The following is a 20,210-nucleotide window of genomic DNA, read 5'->3' on the forward strand; positions in this document are numbered from 1 at the left end:
GGAATCGAATTTCGATTCCAATTCTGGAATTGTCAGTTCACAATCGCACGATGGACCGTGGTGGAAGGGCAGGAAGGCGCTCAAAAGTGTGGCTGCATTTTGGACAGTCAGCCAAAGCGAAATGTAATTATTGTGACAAAATATTATCTTGCACGACGGGTGTCACCAGCAACATGGCAAAGCATCTGCGGTTGGTGCATCAAATCGAGTTGCACCATGTTTGATGCGTTGCGCACCCCGAGTGCCGACTCTGTGCACCCGGAGTGCTCTTCAGCCGCTGCTGGCAGAAGTGCGGTTGCAGCGCCGACACATGATCCTACACGTGAGACCCCTTTCTCCCTCGCTTTAAAAGAAAAACTCACACAGGAAAAAAATGAGGAGTGTGACAGGTCGGTCACAACATTTATAGTAAAAGGGCTGCATGCATTTTCAGTCACTGAATCGCCATCATTTAGGTAGGTGTTACATTACGAGGGAAAATTATAAAAAAATGATTTAGCCTAGCCACAGCAACATAAAATCAGATATGTTGATTTTTCTAAATAAAAACTCTTAAGCTCTGGTGGCAACTGCCTTTGTTTGCACTTTAAATAAGTTCAAGTGCACTTTGTACACTTTATTTGATCGCAGCCAACAAATGTTGTGTATTAAGAGCTTTAATTTAAAAATTATACAGCTGTTTGTTTTTGTGTATCCTCCTTTTATGTGTTCAGCTGTAATTGCACAAAATAAATATTTTTGATTTATAAAGGCTGGACTTTTATTGCTTTTCACCCCTTTGGAATCGAAACCAAGAATCGTTCGGAATCGATAAGCGGGAATCGAATTTGGAATCGATAAATTTGAAACAATGCCCAACCCTACTCACCAGCTAACAAAATTGGATTTATTTTGCCAAACATATGTTTAGGCCCATAAAATTTCTATGTTTATACTTCTCTGCCACTGTAATATCCATCTCCAGAAATAACCCTGTTAATAAATATGAGGAATACTTACGATTGATTATAATGTCTTTCAGACGTGCATTTTCATTTTTAAGAGATTGGACCTCATTTCTCAACTCCTGCAAATTGATTTGCATTTGGTTGAGTTTCCTTCTCTCCCACATCTATTCGTCCAGGTGTTTTCTAAATTCAGCAGCTGTCTACGAGAAAGAGATAAGAACAACAGCTAATTGTTATATAACTTCTTTTGTAAATGGTTGATTCTGATTTGCTGGGAGGATGTTACGAGAGGTGTAAGAGGAAGGTGGCAAAAAGTCTAGGGCAGAAATCACTCCACTTGGTTATATGTAACTGCTTGTCCAGCCTCCTGGTGGTTATTCCCTAAAGGAAAGCTACACAGTTTTTCCAATTTTTTACCATGTTCTTCACTCAAGTTCAATGAAATTATAAATCCTTTTTAATTTCAATGCTTGCAGTTCATCTTTGTACAGCGCGTTGTGAATGGGCTGGACTAAATGCTAACACATTCACTACTTAGGAACCAAACAGGGAAGAATTTAGAAGCCACCAAACACTTCCATGTTTCCCCATTTAAAGACTATTACATGAGAAGTTACACAAGTATGGTGGCACAAAATAAAACGTGGTGATTTTTTAAGCAAATTAAAAATGAGAACTATATTGTATGGTGGAAGAGCACTTAGTTTACAGCACTTTGACCTCTGGCGCAGTAACATCATCACTCCTGACTACTCCCCCTCTCGCTCAAACTCATTGAGAGGAGGAGTGATGTTGTTATCATTTAGGCTACCTTTTTCTTAGAGTGTGGTACTATGTCCTCTTCATCCCCAATACGCTCCTCCTCTTCACTAGCCCGCTGGAAGGGAGGGAGAGAGAGAGAGAGAGAGAGAAGACAAAGTTGCCTACTGTGCTGGTGTCATACCTAACAGCTACTGGTAATGCACTTTATTATTAAAGTCTTACTTATCTTTACTGTATTGCAATGTAGTAAAATGGTAGTTATCTTGTTCTTTGAAGGTCTGTCATGACGTTCCTCATCCTCCTCCTTCTCCTCCTCCTCTTCCTCGTGGTTGTATTTAGAAGACCATCTCTTTTTCACATCAATCTTCAGAGGGAGAGGGAGAAGCAGAGGACAAAGTTTCGCATTGTGCTGGTTTCATACTTTATAACAGCTCCTGTTAAAAGCAATTTAACGGCAACAGTGGCGCAGATGGCGAGTCGCCTCATGATTGCAAGGTCGGGTTCAAATCCTGTGTCCTTGTGCAAGACACTTGACCCAATCCCTATGTTTGAATGTTTGGTGGTGGTCAGAGGGACCGCTGACAGAGGCGAGGCTGCTCAAATCTGCGTTACTCTACTCCAGTGGAAACTGTGGCTACAAATGTAGCTTACAACAACCATCAGCATGGAGTGAATGAACCACCCTCCCTTTCATGTGTGAAGCGCTTTGGGTGTGACTTGTGTCTTATGAAAAACGCTATACAAATAAGATTCCCTTTTCCCCCATAAAAATCTGTACCTTATTCTTTGAAAGTATGTCATGACCCTCCTCCTGCTTCTCACCCTCCTGGTGCTTGTATTTGGAAGCCCCTCCCTTTTTACTGTCAACCTTGAGAGACAGAGAGAAACAAACAGACTTTTAGCCAAACTCTTATTAAATTATTTTACACCACCTTGCATGTACATCTTGTCAACAAAGCACATAAAATCATCATAGAGACACAATTACAAACCTACACACATGCCTACACATTAAGAAACAAAGGAGGGAGGGGGAGATAACCAGGTAAAGCACCAGTTGGTGCAGTCAGTTACCTTTTTATTTGAAGCCTGCCCCTACTGCTCACTGTACTTCGAGTTAGGGATGTGAGGACGTTTGATTTGCCTTTGTGTGTCCTCTTTCTCCATCTCAATCAATTTTATCTGGAGAGTTTTTTCAAGTTCTGGTGCAATAAAATTGAAATGTTATCATGAAGTGCAAATGTTTGTATAATCATGTTTACCAAATCTAACATTAGTCTCAACTGGACTAACATTAGCAAATTATGTACGTTAGCTAACATAAAAGCTAAGCTATTGATAGCCAGGTACATAGCAAGATCCATTTTATACTTTTTTAAGTGCAAGCAAAACCATTTATGTGGTATTTAACTACATAACTTCAATTAAAGTTTGCGTGTAACATAACTTACTTGCCACGTCAATAATTCTGGCTCGGTGCACCGGCCAGGGTTGGCGGCCTTTTCGCCATTCCACCAGCTTTTCTTTTGTATCCGTCCTTTCAAAAAAATCTTGAATTGAAAAGTTACGGACACAGTCAAGGGGCAAAATACTGTGGGCCCCTCTATCCTCACCCTCAGTCCATTCAAGGAGAACATAACGAACCTCTGACGCTTTGATCGCCATTTTCCCTGCCACTATCGGAGCGAAAAATGAAATATAGCGCGCTGGACGCATGCGGATCACGTCATCAACTACGCAGAGCGCTGGGCCGAATCTATTGGCCGAAAGCAGAAAACGTCATCAACTACGCGACGCTGTAGCGGTCGATCAGTAGCAGCAATAGAGTGGAGAAATGCTTGCCAGTATAAATAACTTGGAAATAAGACGCAATTAAAGAAAAGCAAAAGATATGGATCCAGTACGTTACAAAAGGTACCTCGTTGACGACGAAGCACCCGTTCCAGAAAGAACAAAGAGAAGACGTAAACGAAAGTAAGTATTCTAACAAAACGTGCTAGAAGCTAGCTTGCTAAGTTAATCAGCTACAGATAATTTCCTATACGTTACCATGTAAGGCATAGTTTCCCTTAATGTATGTTACGTAACTTATATTTGTATAAAGGTAAAACGTATCTTTTTGTCACCAAGTGACGATCTGTGAGGGCGGAACCAAAAGTGTGTAAGATCGGTTCCGCCCGGCGATGGTTCCGTCAGGACAACTGAGGCAAAACACCGGAATTCCCGGGGTTTCCCCAAACTCTAAATCAAGCCTGATATCGTTCAGGTGAGAGCGATCAACACAGCGATCGCTGATAGGCTGAAGAGGAGAGAAGGTTGAGAATATAAAGAGCTTTGAAGATGTCAGATGTTGTTGTTGGTGGCATTTTGTGCATACGTTGCTTGTGCTCGTTGCTACGGTGGAGATTGGCTGGGTTGACTCACATTTATCCCTTAGGGAAGACGAGAGGTTGGAGACGTTGGAGTAAGGAAGTGATCGTGTGATTTGGATGTGGAGAAGCAAACACGACGCTGTTGGATGTATATTGGGAAATCGGTTGGACAACCAAGCGTGAGTAAACATTCACAACAAAACGCTCTGTGTTATTCAGAAGAGGAGTTATTATTTTCTTTTGGGGGTGTTGAAGGTTACCGGCCCTGCGGAGATTGAATGCGTAGGTGAGCCGAAGAAGTAACCAGGAGACATAGAGTGGCGTTGTTGAACATATTTACCTGTGAAATCTTTTCTCTTTCTCTGGCGTGTATAACGCCCAACCCGCCTCTCGAGCAGCCAAGACCTAGGCGGCCAAGCCTTAAACTTCACGTGGAGTGCGTGTGCAGAGTGCTGTGGTGAGTGTGACTTTTACCGTGTGTTTCACTAAGCTTGCTGTGTGTGTGCTGTATTGACAGTAAACGAAGCCGCCCGGGCCCTGTGCAGATTGTGCGAAGAAAATAGCATGTTGAGGCCCGAGCCAGAGGAGAGAAACTGTATTAAAGGCCCAGTGTTGTGAGTAACCTACCTGTGCAGTATATCACTTACCTGTGTTCGTAGCAACGATTCGAAGAGGACCAAGCAGTGTCAGTAGTGAGGAGCCCTTTACCTCTGTCTCCACGAATGCTTTGGAGTGTATTACAGGCCCCAGTGTTGTGAGTAACCTACCTGTGCAGTATATCACTTACCTGTGTTTGCAGCAGCGCCTCGAAGAGGACCAAGCAGTGTCAGTAGTGAGAAACCCTTTACCTCTGTCTCCACGAATGCTTTGGAGTGTATTAAAGGCCCAGTGTTGTGAGTAACCTACCTGTGCAGTATATCACTTACCTGTGTTTGCAGCAACGCCTCGAAGAGGACCAAGCAGTGTCAGTAGTGAGGAGCCCTTTACCTCTGTCTCCACGAATGCTTTGGAGTGTATTTCAGGCCCCAGTGTTGTGAGTAATCTACCTGTGCAGTATATCACTTACCTGTGTTTGCAGCAACGCCTCGAAGAGGACCAAGCAGTGTCAGTAGTGAGAAACCCTTTACCTCCGTCTCCACGAATGCTTTGGAGTGTATTAAAGGCCCCAGTGTTGTGAGTAACCTACCTGTGCAGGGTATCCCCTTCCCTCTGTCTCCACGAAGGCTTTGGAGTGAACCAAAGGCCCCAGTGTTGTGAGTAACCTACCTGTACAGAGTGTAACTTACCTGTGTCTGCAGCCGTGCCTTGTGGTGGATCCCCTGCGTCCGGTGAGGTCGAGACGGAGTGACCTGAGGGCAAGAGAGAGACAGAAAGAACGGTCAGATAAGTTGTGACCCGGTGCTAGACCAACACTGACTGTACTTTCCTTGTTTTGCCTCCAGGAGGAAGCGGAGGGCGCCACGAGTTCAAGAGAAACAAGGAAGAAGACCCTTGGCCCCCATCCCTTGGTCCAACTCGTCCTGGAGGCGAAAAGATTGTTTTTAAGCTGCCCTTTCCCTTTTTAAATATTTAATAAAGATACCTTTTAATTGTAGTATACTCGTCTGTCTGGTCATTGGGGTGGTCTTGGGAACCTCCTCGAGGTGGAAAGTAGAGAGGGGCGTGGCCTGTTAGCTATCTCGGGTCCGCCCCGGCCGTGACATTTTCATTTCCACTGTATAACCCCCCAAAAATAAAAAAGTAAAATAATAATTAAAGTTGGAACTCTAGCCAGGAAAATATTTCACTTTGTGTGTTTTGAATATATACAGTCTTAAAGGTTTCACCTCATGAATGGAATTTACCTATTTGGCTTTAATCACCCAGTTATATCATTCCTATTATATTGAGTGATGCATGAGGTGTTTTAACATTACCACAACATTTTTGTTAGGGAAATTTCTGAAGATATGGGTGATGATGAAGAAGCTGTGGCCTCTTCTTCTACAACTCAGTAAGTAGGAAACATGCACACATGCATTAGGCCTACATATTTCTTGATCATGATCATAGATTTTTATTTTTATTTTAGGTATCTCACCCAAGAGGACAATCAAGATGACCCGGTGTCTACTGCTTCTGATGACACCGTAAGTTGCTAAAAATGGCTAAAATATTCAAGATAGCTGTTTTGTTTGTGCATGTGCATGCACACTAGTTACTGTAAATCATCATAAGATAATTCCACAACCCAAGCTTCCACCTGATGTTTCTTAAAGTGGAGCACAAATTGGAAATACCATATTACTTCGTCCTTTCCATATTGCAGCAATATCCATGTTTTTATCTTGTTAAAAAAACTTGATTTGATTTAGGTGCAAATACAGCATCTCTCTCAGCTGGCCCCATACAAAATGACAGAACCTGTCTCTCACTGTGTTTGGCCAGATGGATAGTGTCAGAAAAATATACATGTGGACAAAAGGGGGCACAGTTATTATTTATTAAAATTAATTTATTATAATTACAAAAAAATCAATGCAAAAGACTCTTGAAAAAACAAATAGATTTAAGCCTGACTTCAAATGCAGGTGGTTACCAACCACATGAAATGGTACATTTGTATGAGTCTGTGCATATTTGCGATTGCTAATCCAATGTTTTAAATTCACAGATGAACCAACCCATATCTGGTCCAAGCTCTTCACCTGGGGAGCCAGTAGAGGAACATCTAGAAGACCCCACAAGTCCAACTTTAGACCAGAAACCAACAAAAGAACAGGTGTAACTCCTGCTGCTGGCATTAAAACTCAAACACGGATTAACAAATACAGCCTTGGAGGACATCATGCATCTTATAAACTTTAGTGCTGGTCCTGATGGGGAATTTGTTAGTCGCTCAAAGTACCTTTTCTACAAATCATTTGATTCAGTGAAGGACATATTAGAAGTACATTATGTGTGCAAAAGTTGTAACGTAAGCATGCAGGAAGGTCCATTTAATGTCAAGTGCCCAGTCTGTGACCAGGACACATCAAAAGCACATGCACAAAAAGACCAGTGTTTTTTGTACTTGCCACTTCAAAACCAAATAAAAAAGCTGCTTGAGGACCACCAATTAGGGAAACACCTGAAACACCGTTTTAAGAAGAAGGATGCCTCCATCAAAGATATATACGATGGAAATTTATACAAAAAACTATCACCCCTTGAATCACCAGACAACATATCACTGACTTTTAACTGTGATGGAGTGCCAGTGCACAAATCAAACACACAAAGTTTGTGGCCAATTTTGTGTACTGTTAATGAACTGCCAATACAACTACGTGCAAAACATGTTATGCTTTGTGGCCTGTGGTTTGGTCAAAACAAACCAAATATGAACACCTACATGAAACCATTTGTTGATGAATGCATAGAGATGTACACTAATGGTCTTATATGGCAAAGTGAAAGTGGGGAAGTTGTCACAAGTAAAGTACTGCTTACTACCATGGTGGCAGATTCAGTTGCTCGGCCACTGATTCAAAACTTTAAACAGTTTAATGGAGAGTTTGGGTGTTCTTTTTGTATGCAGAAAGGAACAAGTGTGTTAAAACGCAGGGGGCGTGTAAGGGCTTATCCATATGAAAAAGCAGAGTTGAGGAATCCCTCCCAGACTGATGATCTGGTAGAAGAGGCTCTTAATGGAAACCCCACTAAGGGAGTGAAAGGGCCTAGTATTTTGTCTTGTCTACCTGATTTTAATATTATTGATGGCTGTGTTCCAGATTATATGCATAGTGTGCTGCTGGGTGTAGCAAGAAGCATCACCACACTGTGGTTTCATTCTGAGAACAACCAATCGCCATGGTATATCGGACGCTCAACAGAACACTTTCACTTTCAATGTACATTTGTGCCTTCATCTGCCCAATACTGTGAGGAACTGGCGTCCCCTCTGGGCACAGTCTGCATTTGTGTTTGAGTCATACAATGGAATCATTTTATATATGATAAAGAGCAGCCAGGGAGTTACTTTGCAGATAATGAAAACAGTTTGGCTACAGGTTGCATTTCCATCATTTTCTCAAAAAACCATGGTGGGAGCTTCTGTTGAATACTTTTGGCTCTCTTAGAGTCTTTTTCAGTCGAGAAAAAAATGGTGCAGGAAGTAAGTCGCTCTCACGGTGTTACATCTCTGGGTAGGCCTAAAATTTGTATGATCAGAAATGATGATTTTCTGGCCTTGAACAGCATCAGCAACCTAGGAAATAGAGTCACCGTGAAGTATTTTTGCAGAGTAGTGGTTAATGGTGAAAAAGTTCATTCACAAAACTACTTGCGTACTTTTCGGAGAAACTCCTACACTGTCATTCTTTCTGATCGAGAGGAAAGTATTTTCTCTGTGAAGACATTCATTGTCTGTGATCTGGGGCAGGGGAAGACATGTTATGCAGTGGGGAAGTACTACCAAAAAGTGAAACAGGACATCTGTGGTCAATTTAAGAATCCTTGTTATTTCATCCCTGTAAGGAAAAGTCTGGATCCTTTAGTCGCTATACAAGCATTTCAGATAAAAGAAAAGTGTCTGTTCCTTAAAACTTTGAACAAACATGTTGACATTGTCTTCAAATTCATTAACCAGATTAGGCTTTGTTTCCTCTTTTTCCCTCTGCTGGGATAGCAGCACGCATATGTTGGAGCAGAACAAAAGTGAATTAAAAGTGGACATTAAATGAGTTAACAAACGAAGTAAACATGCCACCTAAGAAAGCAAGTAATTATGTGGAGGAAGAGTTGGATGATATTAAAAAAACGCTTGAATCCATAACGGAAAAGCTTTCCAATGTGGGTGAGCAGCAAGCTCAAATAGTAAGCCTGTTGATTGAAGTCAAGGAGCTGAAGGAAATCCTGAAAGAAAAGGATAAGGTTATCGTCGCATTGGAGAGAAGAGTCGATGACTTAGAACAATACATGCGGTCGGAGGAAGTAATAATAAATGGACTGGAAACGAAATATCAAACTTATGCGCGAGCTACTGCCGCTAGCATGGGTGAAATGAATGAGGGTGAGAACGCACCGGCGGAAGAGCTACAAACACTTGAGCGGCAGGTTATAACATACCTTGCAAGCAAGTGCATCAGTGTTAAAACGGAGGACATATCAGCATGTCACATACTTCCTAGAAAGAACCGCATTGCTAAACCAGCAATAGTAGTTCGTTTTGTGAGCAGAAGAAACAAAGTTGAATTACTGCGCCAGGCTCGGAAGCTTAAAGGGACTGGGGTGTACATCAATGAACATCTTACCAAAAAGAACGCTGACATTGCGAGACAAGCACGGAAGTAAAATAAGATACAAGCAACGTGGATTAGAAATGGTCGTGTGATGATTCGATTTAACGGAACGCCAGAAGAAGTAAGAGTGATCATGGTAAGGGAAATCACCGATCTGGATAAGTTCAAATGAATATTATGGGGACATTGTTAAATGAATTTCATTATATTAAAATTACTTTAAGTTTATGTTGATTTACTTGAATAAGAAGGTTTTTGTTTTAAAAGAAAGACCTGTAAACATGGATATAAGATTTTCATTAAAATAGTCTGTCTAAAAGAAAAACTTGTAAACTTGGATATAAGATTTTTGTTAAAACTTGTTTATCCACATAAAAATGTCCAAGGATCAATTCTTATTCAGTATAATGCTTATTTATTTATTTATTTTGTTTTTTATTTACATTTTTTGCTTGTAGATATTTTATTTATTTGTTTTCTTTTTCTTTGCTTATTATTTTATTTGTGGGCGTGGGGAACAATTAATTTGAATATTAGTAATGAGTTGTATAGATCCTGAACATGATATAAATCTAATTTCTGATTTAGGTAATTATGAAGATGATGACATAGATTTATCTGACACATCTAACAATTTATTTGATTTGCATAATTTCAATAATTTTAAATTCATTAGACCCAATAAGTATGATATTGAAAGAGAAATTGACCCAGAAAGCCATCTTTGTAATAAAAATAAATTGTCAGTACTATACAGATGAACAATTTAATAGTAAAGTTAATATGAAACAATCATTATCTGTAATACATTTTAATAGTAGAAGTTTATGGGAAAAAATGTCTAAAATTAAAGACTATTTAAACAATTTTCCAAAGTTCAGTATAGTGGCTGTTTCTGAAAATATTGGATAAGGATAAGGATAAGGTATCAGATGTAGAGCTAGATGGATATGAATTGTTTGTAATGAATAGGGAAGATAAAAAAGGAGGTGGAGTTGCTGTTTATGTGGATTCTAATTTACAATCTAATTTAGTAAATAATATGTCGATAACTGTTGATAATGTCTTGGAATGTGTGACTGTTGAAGTTAAAATAGAAAAACGAAAAAATGTAATTGTTAGTTGTATGTATAGGATTCCTGGTTCACCACTTGAAATTTTCAATGAATTTATAGCAGACTTGTATCAAAGTCAAAGTGGAAACAGGACCTATATTGTCTGTGGGGACTTTAATGTTAACCTGCTTAATTCAGGAGAACATAAAGGGACCACAGATCTTATTAACACCTTCTATAATATTACATTATTTCCAGTAATAGTAAAACCAAGTAGGATAACCACAACATCAGCAACATTGATAGATAATATTTTTACTAATGAAATGAATCAGTTAGACACAGGACTTTTAATAACGGATATTAGTGACCATCTACCTGTCTTTGCAGTTTTCCAAAATGTATTTAAAGTCAATTTCAGGTCAACATATGAGTCCAGAATTGTGAGACACAGAACACCAGAAGCAATAGAAGTATTTAAAGAGGAACTGGGCAGAGAAAATTGGGATGAGGTCTATGGCTATGAAAACCCAAATGAGGCTTATGATATTTTTCTGGGAAAAATATTAAAAATTTACGATAAGTGCTGTCCACTCCAAGTAATTAAAGTCAATTATAAAACACAGAAACCTTGGTTTACTAAAGGTATTATAAGAGCATGTAAGAAGAAAAATTTATTGTACAGAAAATTTTTGAAATCTAAAACAACAGATCCTGAAAATAAATATAAAGAATATAAGAATAAATTGGTAAATATAATTAGAAACAGTAAAAAATAATATTATACAAAATTAATGATAGAACATAAACAGAATATACAAGGAACATGGAAAGTGCTAAATAGTGTAATACATAAAAAGAAAACATAAGGGTGAGTATCCAAATTATTTTACTAAAGATGATGGAATTATAAATAATATAAATGAAATTGTAAATGAGTTTAATGATTATTTTGTTAAAATTGGTTATAATTTAGCAAATAAAATAGTGCATTCACAAAATAAATACATAGATATTGATTGTATTCACAGGAGTTCAAACTAACTTTTTTTTAAGCCCAACAAATGAAAATGACATATTAAAAATTGTGAGAAATTGCAAAGCAAAAAAATCGAAAGATAAAAATGGGTTGGATATGTGTATAGTTATACATAGAAATTATGTATAATATTGTTCAGCCTTTTGCCTTTATTTGCAACCAGTCTTTCAAAGCTAGTATCTTTCCAAATGAAATGAAAATAGCTAAAGTTCTCCCATTATATAAAGAAGGTGATAAGCATTTGTTTTCTAATTATAGACCCATTTCTTTGCTTTCTCAATTCTCTAAAATATTAGAAAAGTTATTTGTTAAAAGGATGGATAACTATATAGAATTAAATAACATTTTAACGGAACAACAATTTGGTTTTAGAGAAAATATGTCCACAACAATGGCAGTTATTAATTTAGTTGAAAATATTACACAAGCAATGAATAAAAAACAGTATACAGTTGGAATTTTTTTAGATTTACAGAAAACCTTTGACACAATAGACCATAACATCTTATTATATAAATTGCAAAAGTATGGTTTCAGGGGGATAGCACAGTCTTGGGTTGAAAATTATCTAACAAATAGGCTTCAGTACATACACATAAATGGTGTAGATTCTAACTTGCAGAGAATAAGTTGTGGAGTTCCCCAAGGGTCGGTGTTGGGACCTAAGTTATTTTTGCTCTATATTAATGATATTTGTAAGGTGTCTGATGTACTCAATTATGTTTTGTTTGCTGATGACACCAATGTTTATTGCTCGGGTCAAAATCTGGAAGAGTTGGTAATGGTAGTGGAGAGGGAACTGTACAAATTAAAGAGTTGGTTTGACTTAAATAAATTATCTTTGAATTTATCTAAAACAAAATTTATGGTATTTAACTCATTCCCCGCCATTGACGAGTTATCTCGTCAATTATGAGTTAATATTTAACTAATAAATATGCTTTTCTGGACGAATTTCAAAGTGAAAGTGTAATACCGCTTTTATCCACTGGATGGCGCCAAAACCGAATTTATCAAAAACGGAAGTTAAAAAGAAGTAATGGTTTATTTTAACTGCCTTTATGTTTGATAGTCATTCTGAGTCTGATATCTAACATAAATTCCTTTACAAAAACCCAATTTTTTAAGCTTTTTCCTCAAAATGTTGTATTTTTGAAGAGAAATATCCATATTTCAGTGGTTAAATTAACTGGAAAAAGTAAATATATAATGAAAGTTTTTTCCCCATTTTGTTTGTTTGTTTATTTATTGTTTGTTTGAAAGCAAAGGGTGTGTTCTTTAATTTGATATAATTTGTATGTTTATAGAAGATAATTTTTCCTGCAAGGAATTTTGTGAAACTTTTGTTAAAATCACAAAAATGCAGGTGGGCAACTTTTCTCAAAAAGGCTGGCGGTGAATGAGTTAATAATAAATTGATAGAAAATGATATTAATATTAAAATTGACAATCATTTGTTAGAAAGAGTTAATTACATTAAGTTTTTAGGAGTGATTATTGATCATAAAATGGCATGGACATACCATATACAAAATGTTCAAAAGAAAATATAAAAAATAATTGAAATTTTATATAAATTGCAATATATTTTGAATAAAATGCATTATATATATTGTACAGTTCTCTCATCACTCCATATTTAACATATGGAATAGAAATCTGGGGGAATACTTATAAAGTTAGAACCACTCCAGTTTTTCTACTACAAAAAAAGGTTATCAGAATAATTACACATTCTTCATATAATACTCCAACGAATCCTTCGTTTATTCAGTTAAAAACATTAAAATTCTATGATTTGGTAGATTTGTATACAGCTAAACTTGTGTATAAGTAAGGCAAGACAACATACTCTCCCTCAGTCCTTGCAAGCTATGTTTAGCTTGAGAGAGAGTATTTATGATCTAAGAGGGGCTTATATGTTTAATATACCATATTGTAGAACAAATTTAAGAAGAAACTGTCCATCAAATAAAGGTGTTTAGCTTTGGAATAGCTTCCCGGATGAGTTAAAAAAGGCCAGGGCTGCGTTCTCCGAAACTACCTTAACGCTACGTCGTTCTTAAGTTGTACCTTAAGTTGTACCTTATCGCTAATACGTGTTTTCCGAAACGTTCTTAGTTACGTATCACTTCTGTAAGTCATACGTTCGTAAGGTTGGTCTGGAGCGCTCTTAGCTATACCTTATCCCACATGACTCCACTAGGGGCCATCACTTTCATAAAAGCTTTCATTGCAGTCTATATAACTAAATATTTGTAAAAAAAAAAAAAAAACACTCCGTGTTTAATTAGGCAAATATTTTTATATTTAAAGAACAAAACATTCACATAATTAGACATCATTAAATTGATGGTTGTTAGATTATTTATTATGTTTTCCAAATGGAAATCAACTGCGAACTATTAAATGCTACATGATTAAGAAACTATTTAAAAAATATATATTGGGTGATGGAGTTGCTGAAACTGGCAGCTATACAGCGAATCCTACGATTTCATTTGTGCATTTCATATCCATTAAATCTTAGTCTACCAACAAGTATTTTAGCTGCATAAATAAATCGGGTAAAATAAAAAAAAAAAAAACTAATTAGGATTGTTAATGTTAATTCGACTTTGCATCAAAGTTTTTTAATGTTATATTTGAGGTAGACAGACAGGCTCCAGAAATGCGTCCATTAAGCTTTATCCGCATTGTAACAACGCTGCTTGCGCATCCACTGTCCAAGCACAATAAACGCGTGAACTAATGAACAACAACAGTTTGTTTTTATATATTTTAAGTGTAATGCACAACCAATTACTTGCATGACCCACTTTATTCCCCTGTGCAACACACTTATTGGGAACCCCTAATATAAATTATCCTTTCAAGTGAAGGCATAGCGGATGAATTGGAGCAGTTTAAACATGCTACGTTTGGAAATAAAGTTGCGGGTTTTGCACGGGTTTGATATAAGATATAGAAAGTTGAATTTAGTTGTTTGCAATTTGAAATATTTTAAACAGATATTCCTAATAAATTTAACTTGAACTATTTCTAAAATGTTTCTTTAACTCATTCACCGCCATTGACGAGTTATCTTGTCATTTATGAGTTCATATTTAACTAATAAGTATGCCTTTCTGGACGAATTTCAAAGTGAAAGTGTAATACCGCTTTTATCCACCAAATGGCGCCAAAACGAATTTATCAAAAACGGAAGTTTAAAAAATATAACGTTTCATTTTAACTCTCTTTATGTTTGATAGTCATTCTGAGTCTGATCTCTAACATAAATTTCTTTACAAAAACACAATTTTTTTTAAGCTTTTTGCTCAAAATGTTGTATTTTTGAAGAGAAATATCCATATTTCAGTGGTTAAATTAAGTAGAAAAAGTAAATATATAATGAAACGTTTTTTCCCCATTTTGTTTGTTTGTTTGTTTTTTATTGCTTGTTTGAAAGCAGAGGGTGTGTTCTTTATTTTGATATAATTTGTATGTTTATATATTTATAGAAAATAATTTTTCCTGCAAGTAATTTTGTGAAAATTTTGTTAAAATCACAAAAATGCAGGTGGGCAACTTTTCTCAAAAAGGCTGGCGGTGAATGAGTTAATAAAGAACACCGCTATCTCATAACGCAGCGAAACCTATTACAGAAAGTGAATAATTGATTGTCGAGCAATCGATATCAACCTATTCAGAACCTCCACCATGGACAGCACCTGCTAAGGTCGAACTTAAGAAGGTTTACCTTAAGCAACATCCTAAGGTATAGTTCGGAAAACACACGTAGGAAAGGTATACCTGTAGTTAAGGTGTACCTTTTGAGTCTTCGTATCGTGCTAAGAGAGAACGTTATCGGAGAACGCACCCCATGTCATTAACTCATTCACCGCCAGCCTTTTTGAGAAAAGTTGCCCACCTGCATTTTTGTGATTTTAACAAAATTTTCACAAAATTCCTTGCAGGAAAAATTATTTTCTATAAATATATAAACATACAAATTATATCAAATTAAAGAACACACCCTCTGCTTTCAAACAAACAATAAACAAACAAACAAACAAACAAAATGGGGAAAAAACGTTTCATTATATATTGACTTTTTCTACTTAATTTAACCACTGAAATATAGAAGGCAGTAAAAAATAATTCATTAAATCTTTTTAACTTCCGTTTAAGCTTAGTTAACTTAGTTTAAGCGGTATTACACTTTCACTTTGAAATTCGTCCAGAAAAGCATATTTATTAGTTAAATATGAACTCATAAATGACGAGATAACTCGTCAATGGCGGTGAATGAATTAATACAATTTAAAATACCTTATAAAGGATTGGTATTGAAAAGATATATTGAATAGCGATGATAAAATTAATAGTGAAATAATAACAATAATAATAATAATAATGCATGTACTTCTAAATATATAATGAAAATATTTTATTTCGCCATATTAAATAATGAAAATTACTGCTGCTTGTATGGAGTTAAGGGTGGGCTTAATAAGCTTTTGCTTCAGCCTACACCTTTTGGTCAATAAAAGTGTAATGGAAATTTTTATTTTTTTATTTTTATTAATATTCTTTTTTTTTTTAATGATTTTGTATGTGTATATGCATAATTGTATGTATGCACTTATACGTTTTTATGTTTTCATGTGCAAAATGATGCAAATGGAATTTTTTTGTTGACAAAAAAAATCTAATAAAAAAAACCACAGTGAAATGCTCCGATAGTTGGGATGAGGATGATGATTACTTGAATGTATGTTCTATGTACTTTTTTAAAAAAAAAGATGTTTGCTACATTTACACTGTAATGACCTATCAGACATATTCATCTAGAAACTGCATTAAGACAATACAGAAAACATTGCGATTGCATTGCATTTGGTGAATGTAACAATAAATGTGTGGATGTGTATGGGCTGTAATGTGAATCTTGAAGTGACTTGAAATTGAAAAAATTTTAACAAACCATTTTGTTATACATTTCCTTCATCTTCAAACAATACAGAATTGACCTTGTAAATGTTTCTGCAAAACGTGTAGATATCATAATTAATATATAGTTAAGTTTCATAACATGCCAATTATATGTGATACCAATTTCATGTGTTCACATATACATAAGTTCTTGCATAATTTGTTTTCCTTAATTCTTAGTTTTTGCCTTACTAATAGAAAATATGAGCTAGGCCTCATGTATGACAGTTGCCAAAATGATATATGAGCTACAAAATGACCAGATCCTGCCATGAGCTATATAGGAGACATATTTTGTATGTATAGGGCTTATATTTGGATATGAAGAAGCAATACAGGAGACCTATATTTCCTTTATATGCATGCACATATATGCACCTCAATTTTGCCTATATGTACCATATATACGAATATATGCAGCATGCGCATATATGTGCATATACATTGCATATATGTGCATATATCCACATATAGGTTCTTTCCATGTGGGCATTTTTACTCCATTTAAAAATTATATGGTGCGTGTTTAATCACACACGTATATCTGTATGTCTTTGTAGAGCAAAAACATTTGCTGTACTATCAGTGCTTTAAGTGGCCCAAAAGAGGTGTTCGTTTTTTTTTTTGCTGACTCGACTCCTATTAAAGGGGTTTTATATTCAGTAGTCAATAGATTATCATGTAAAATATAAAAAATCCTTTTATAAGTTTTTGAATTTGCTTGAGCTAGAAATAGCTACTGAACATAAATAAAATGCAAAAGGATTTTGAAAAATACCCTTAGAAAGAGCTACTGAAAGACTTGTTGAACATAAATAAAATGTGCAAGGTATGCAAGTAAATTTTTCAACATGGTTAAATGCTAAAACTAGTTGTTCAGATAGAAAGAGCTTGAAAAAAAACTATGGGTTCAAGAATAACAAAATACTGGCCATTTGAAACTCGAAAGTCATCACTTTATTTTGTCCCAATGTTTTCCATTTTGCGGGTTGTAAAACATCTGTCCGCGTCGTTCAAATTCATTGAAATTTCGTTCACTTGTAGTTTGGCAGTTAAACATAAATGTATATTACAATTTCAAGAATGTTTTAACTCTGCACATCGTCTAAGGAAATCCGAAGTTGTGTCGAGGGGAACCAAACTGACAGCCGCGACAGCGGAGATTGTCACGTACGTACAAAAGGGTATTGGAAAAAGCTTGATCTGCAGCTATCATTCTGGCTTGGTGGGATGTCAGCCAGCGAATCCTCTGATTCTGACTTTGTTCTTTTACTGCTCAGAGTCTAAAAAAATGAAGGCATATTAAGTGTATTCATTGTATTTTCATTTGACCGCAGCAAAAGCTACGCAAAACTTGTAAAATTCAAGGGTGTATGGGTAATGTAGTCTCTGCTCTCGGTGGGATGAATTAGGAATGACGAAGCGTACATTGTGAAGGGCGCTCTGAAAAGCGGAAGCCCAGCCAAAGGATTAAATTAAACCTCTGATTTAAACAGATGTGCAAATGAGCGTTCCGGTAAACTAAAAGCACGTTCTGAGCGCACACAGAGGTGGTGGTACGCTCAAGAGCTATATTTGGAAGTGGCATGTACCGGCCCACTTAAAACATTGTCTACCATTATTATAAAATAACATTAATTTAAAGTACATACAAACTAAAAGTAAAGTACAAAATTAGTATGACTTTAATAGTGTCAGAAGACATTTTTATCTTCAACTCTTTCGCCGCCATTGACGAGTTATTTCGTCAATTATGAGTTAATATTTAACTGATAAATATGCCCTTCTGGACGAATTTCAAAGTAAAAGTGTAATTTCCACTAGATGGCGCCAAACCGATCAGTTTATGGTATGTATGGCTGCACAGACGTTTTGTTTAACGTAACGTTAGCTAACGGCACAACTCGGTAACGGTAAAAGCTGGTCATATAAAACTTGTGGTCTTGTAATTTAGGGTGTTGTATGAACCCGTTGGAGTTACCAACCTATGTTTGTATTCATATATGCGTTTATCCGACTGAATGACTCTTTGATGTGACGTGATCATGCCCGAATGTTTGTTGTTTGCAGCATAGCTCATAAAAATTTGTCATGGTATTACAACGAATGCAAAAAAATAAAAATAAGAAATTACAAGGTTATTGTTGTTATGTCATGTTAAACATTAAAACAAATGTTTTTCCTACTAAAGAATAGTTAAACTATGGTATTTGTGTGGTAATGTTAATCAACAGTTAAAAAGCTATGCTATAATAAAACCATAGTAAGTTTTCTTAAGGGCTGTGACCTTTGTTTTGGGTAAGAGGACCAGATATAATAAATGTTTTTACTATTCAGAATAATGATGTGAACTTTTTTCCCTAGGCTGGCAGTCCAGTAACATACTGCATGGTAAACCATAACGTGCCCATCTTGCAGTTGTGGCTTGATGTCGAGTTAGAGCTCAAGCAGGATTTCCGCCTGAGCAGAACAACAATTAATGCTTTGCAAAGGCTCTTACAAAGAGAACAGGACCATGGCTGGGGTCATCAGTTGGAAACTCTTATCTATGTTTACTGGCTCGCACATGGACTGTCGTATCGGGTAGTCGCCAGTGTTTTCAATGTGCCAAAAGCCACAGTCCACCGCGTTATCCACAGAGTGGCACAGAATATATGGGAAAACCTGAAAAAAGCCATCACTTTCCCACAAGCAGAAGAACTACAGGCAGTGGGACAAGGATTCGTCCAACTGTCAGGAACCCATGCCTTTAAAGACGTCGTTGGAGCAATAGATGGCACCCATATAAGAATCAAACCCCCAAAGCGGCACCAAATTGACTATTTAAACTACAAGGGCTTCTACTCCATTAACATGCAAGCAATGTGTGACTCCAGTGGACGTTTTCTGGACATTTTTGTTGGTTATCCGGGGTCAGTTCACGACACACGTATATTGAAAAACTGTTCTTTTTATAGGGCCCAACGTTATCCACCTTCAGGGTACAGTATTCTGGGTGATGGCGGCTATCCCTGTTTAGAAACCCCAATCTGCTTGATCACACCCTACAAAGAGCCTGTAAATGGACAAGTCCAGGGCCGCTTCAATTACTTCCAGTCAAGGGCCCGCAGCATAATTGAAAGGGCTTTTGGCATGATGAAGACAAGATGGAGGTCAACACTTTTCAGAGCCCTAGAAGTCAAACCTACATTTGCTCCCCAGGTCATTGCGTCCTGTGCATTTTTGCACAATGTATGTTTAGATAATGGAGACATGCTTGAACCTGATGCTGACATTTCAAGGGACAATTTTGGCCTCACTCTCCTTGTGGCGTTTCTGTTCCTTGATGGACTCTTCAGTTAAAAAATCTAAAATTGGATTACTTTTTCTTTTCCTTTTTTTGGGAGATGGAGTTGGGGGGCTTGCTACCACCATGGAGGATGCTGTGCTAGAAGAGGCTGTCTCTTCTGATGAATTTGGCAGTGGTCCAGTGGTGCTGACAGCAGGAATTTCACTGAAGTCAACAATTTTCTAGAAAAATTTTTTTATACGCAAGTACATAAATGCGTAATAAGTCATTTTGTACAGTATCATCAAAACAACAATGATCAAATTACTGACAACCAAAATAGCAAGATTACATAATTTTATTTGAAACATTACCATGGTAAGTGTTATGGGTTCCTCATCACTGAATGAAGAAACGACCACAGGAGGATCTATAGAAGGCCTGGACCCCAACACCTCATGCATTTCTTCAAAATACTGCCACGAAGAAGCAGTTACCTCTCCAGCATCTGTTCCAGAGCCAGTTTTTG

The 20,210-nt window shown here is 36.8% G+C and overlaps 1 protein-coding gene and 1 long non-coding RNA gene across 2 annotated transcripts; one reads left to right on the top strand and one right to left on the bottom strand.

The window, feature by feature from the left end:
* Positions 1-1,971: 1,971 nt before the first annotated feature.
* LOC141368945 (uncharacterized) lies at positions 1,972-3,309 on the bottom strand. The gene is made up of 3 exons (XR_012372357.1): positions 2,784-3,309; positions 2,488-2,577; positions 1,972-2,073 (listed from the first exon to the last, which is right to left on the bottom strand). It is a non-coding gene; the product is annotated as an uncharacterized lncRNA (long non-coding RNA).
* A 14,750-nt stretch (positions 3,310-18,059) lies between these two features.
* Positions 18,060-19,908, top strand: LOC129433962 (uncharacterized). Its single transcript, XM_073873793.1, has one exon. The coding sequence runs from the start codon at positions 18,802-18,804 to the stop codon at positions 19,753-19,755; it is 954 nt and encodes a 317-aa protein (XP_073729894.1). The 5' UTR covers positions 18,060-18,801; the 3' UTR covers positions 19,756-19,908.
* Positions 19,909-20,210: the final 302 nt, after the last annotated feature.

Source organism: Misgurnus anguillicaudatus, chromosome 12 (genome assembly GCF_027580225.2).
Source record: "Misgurnus anguillicaudatus chromosome 12, ASM2758022v2, whole genome shotgun sequence".
NCBI lineage: Eukaryota > Metazoa > Chordata > Actinopteri > Cypriniformes > Cobitidae > Misgurnus > Misgurnus anguillicaudatus.

Excerpts from the sequence above, each read along its gene's own strand:
- LOC129433962 (XM_073873793.1), top strand. The coding sequence starts at position 18,802 with ATGGTAAACCATAACGTGCCCATCTTGCAGTTGTGGCTTGATGTCGAG.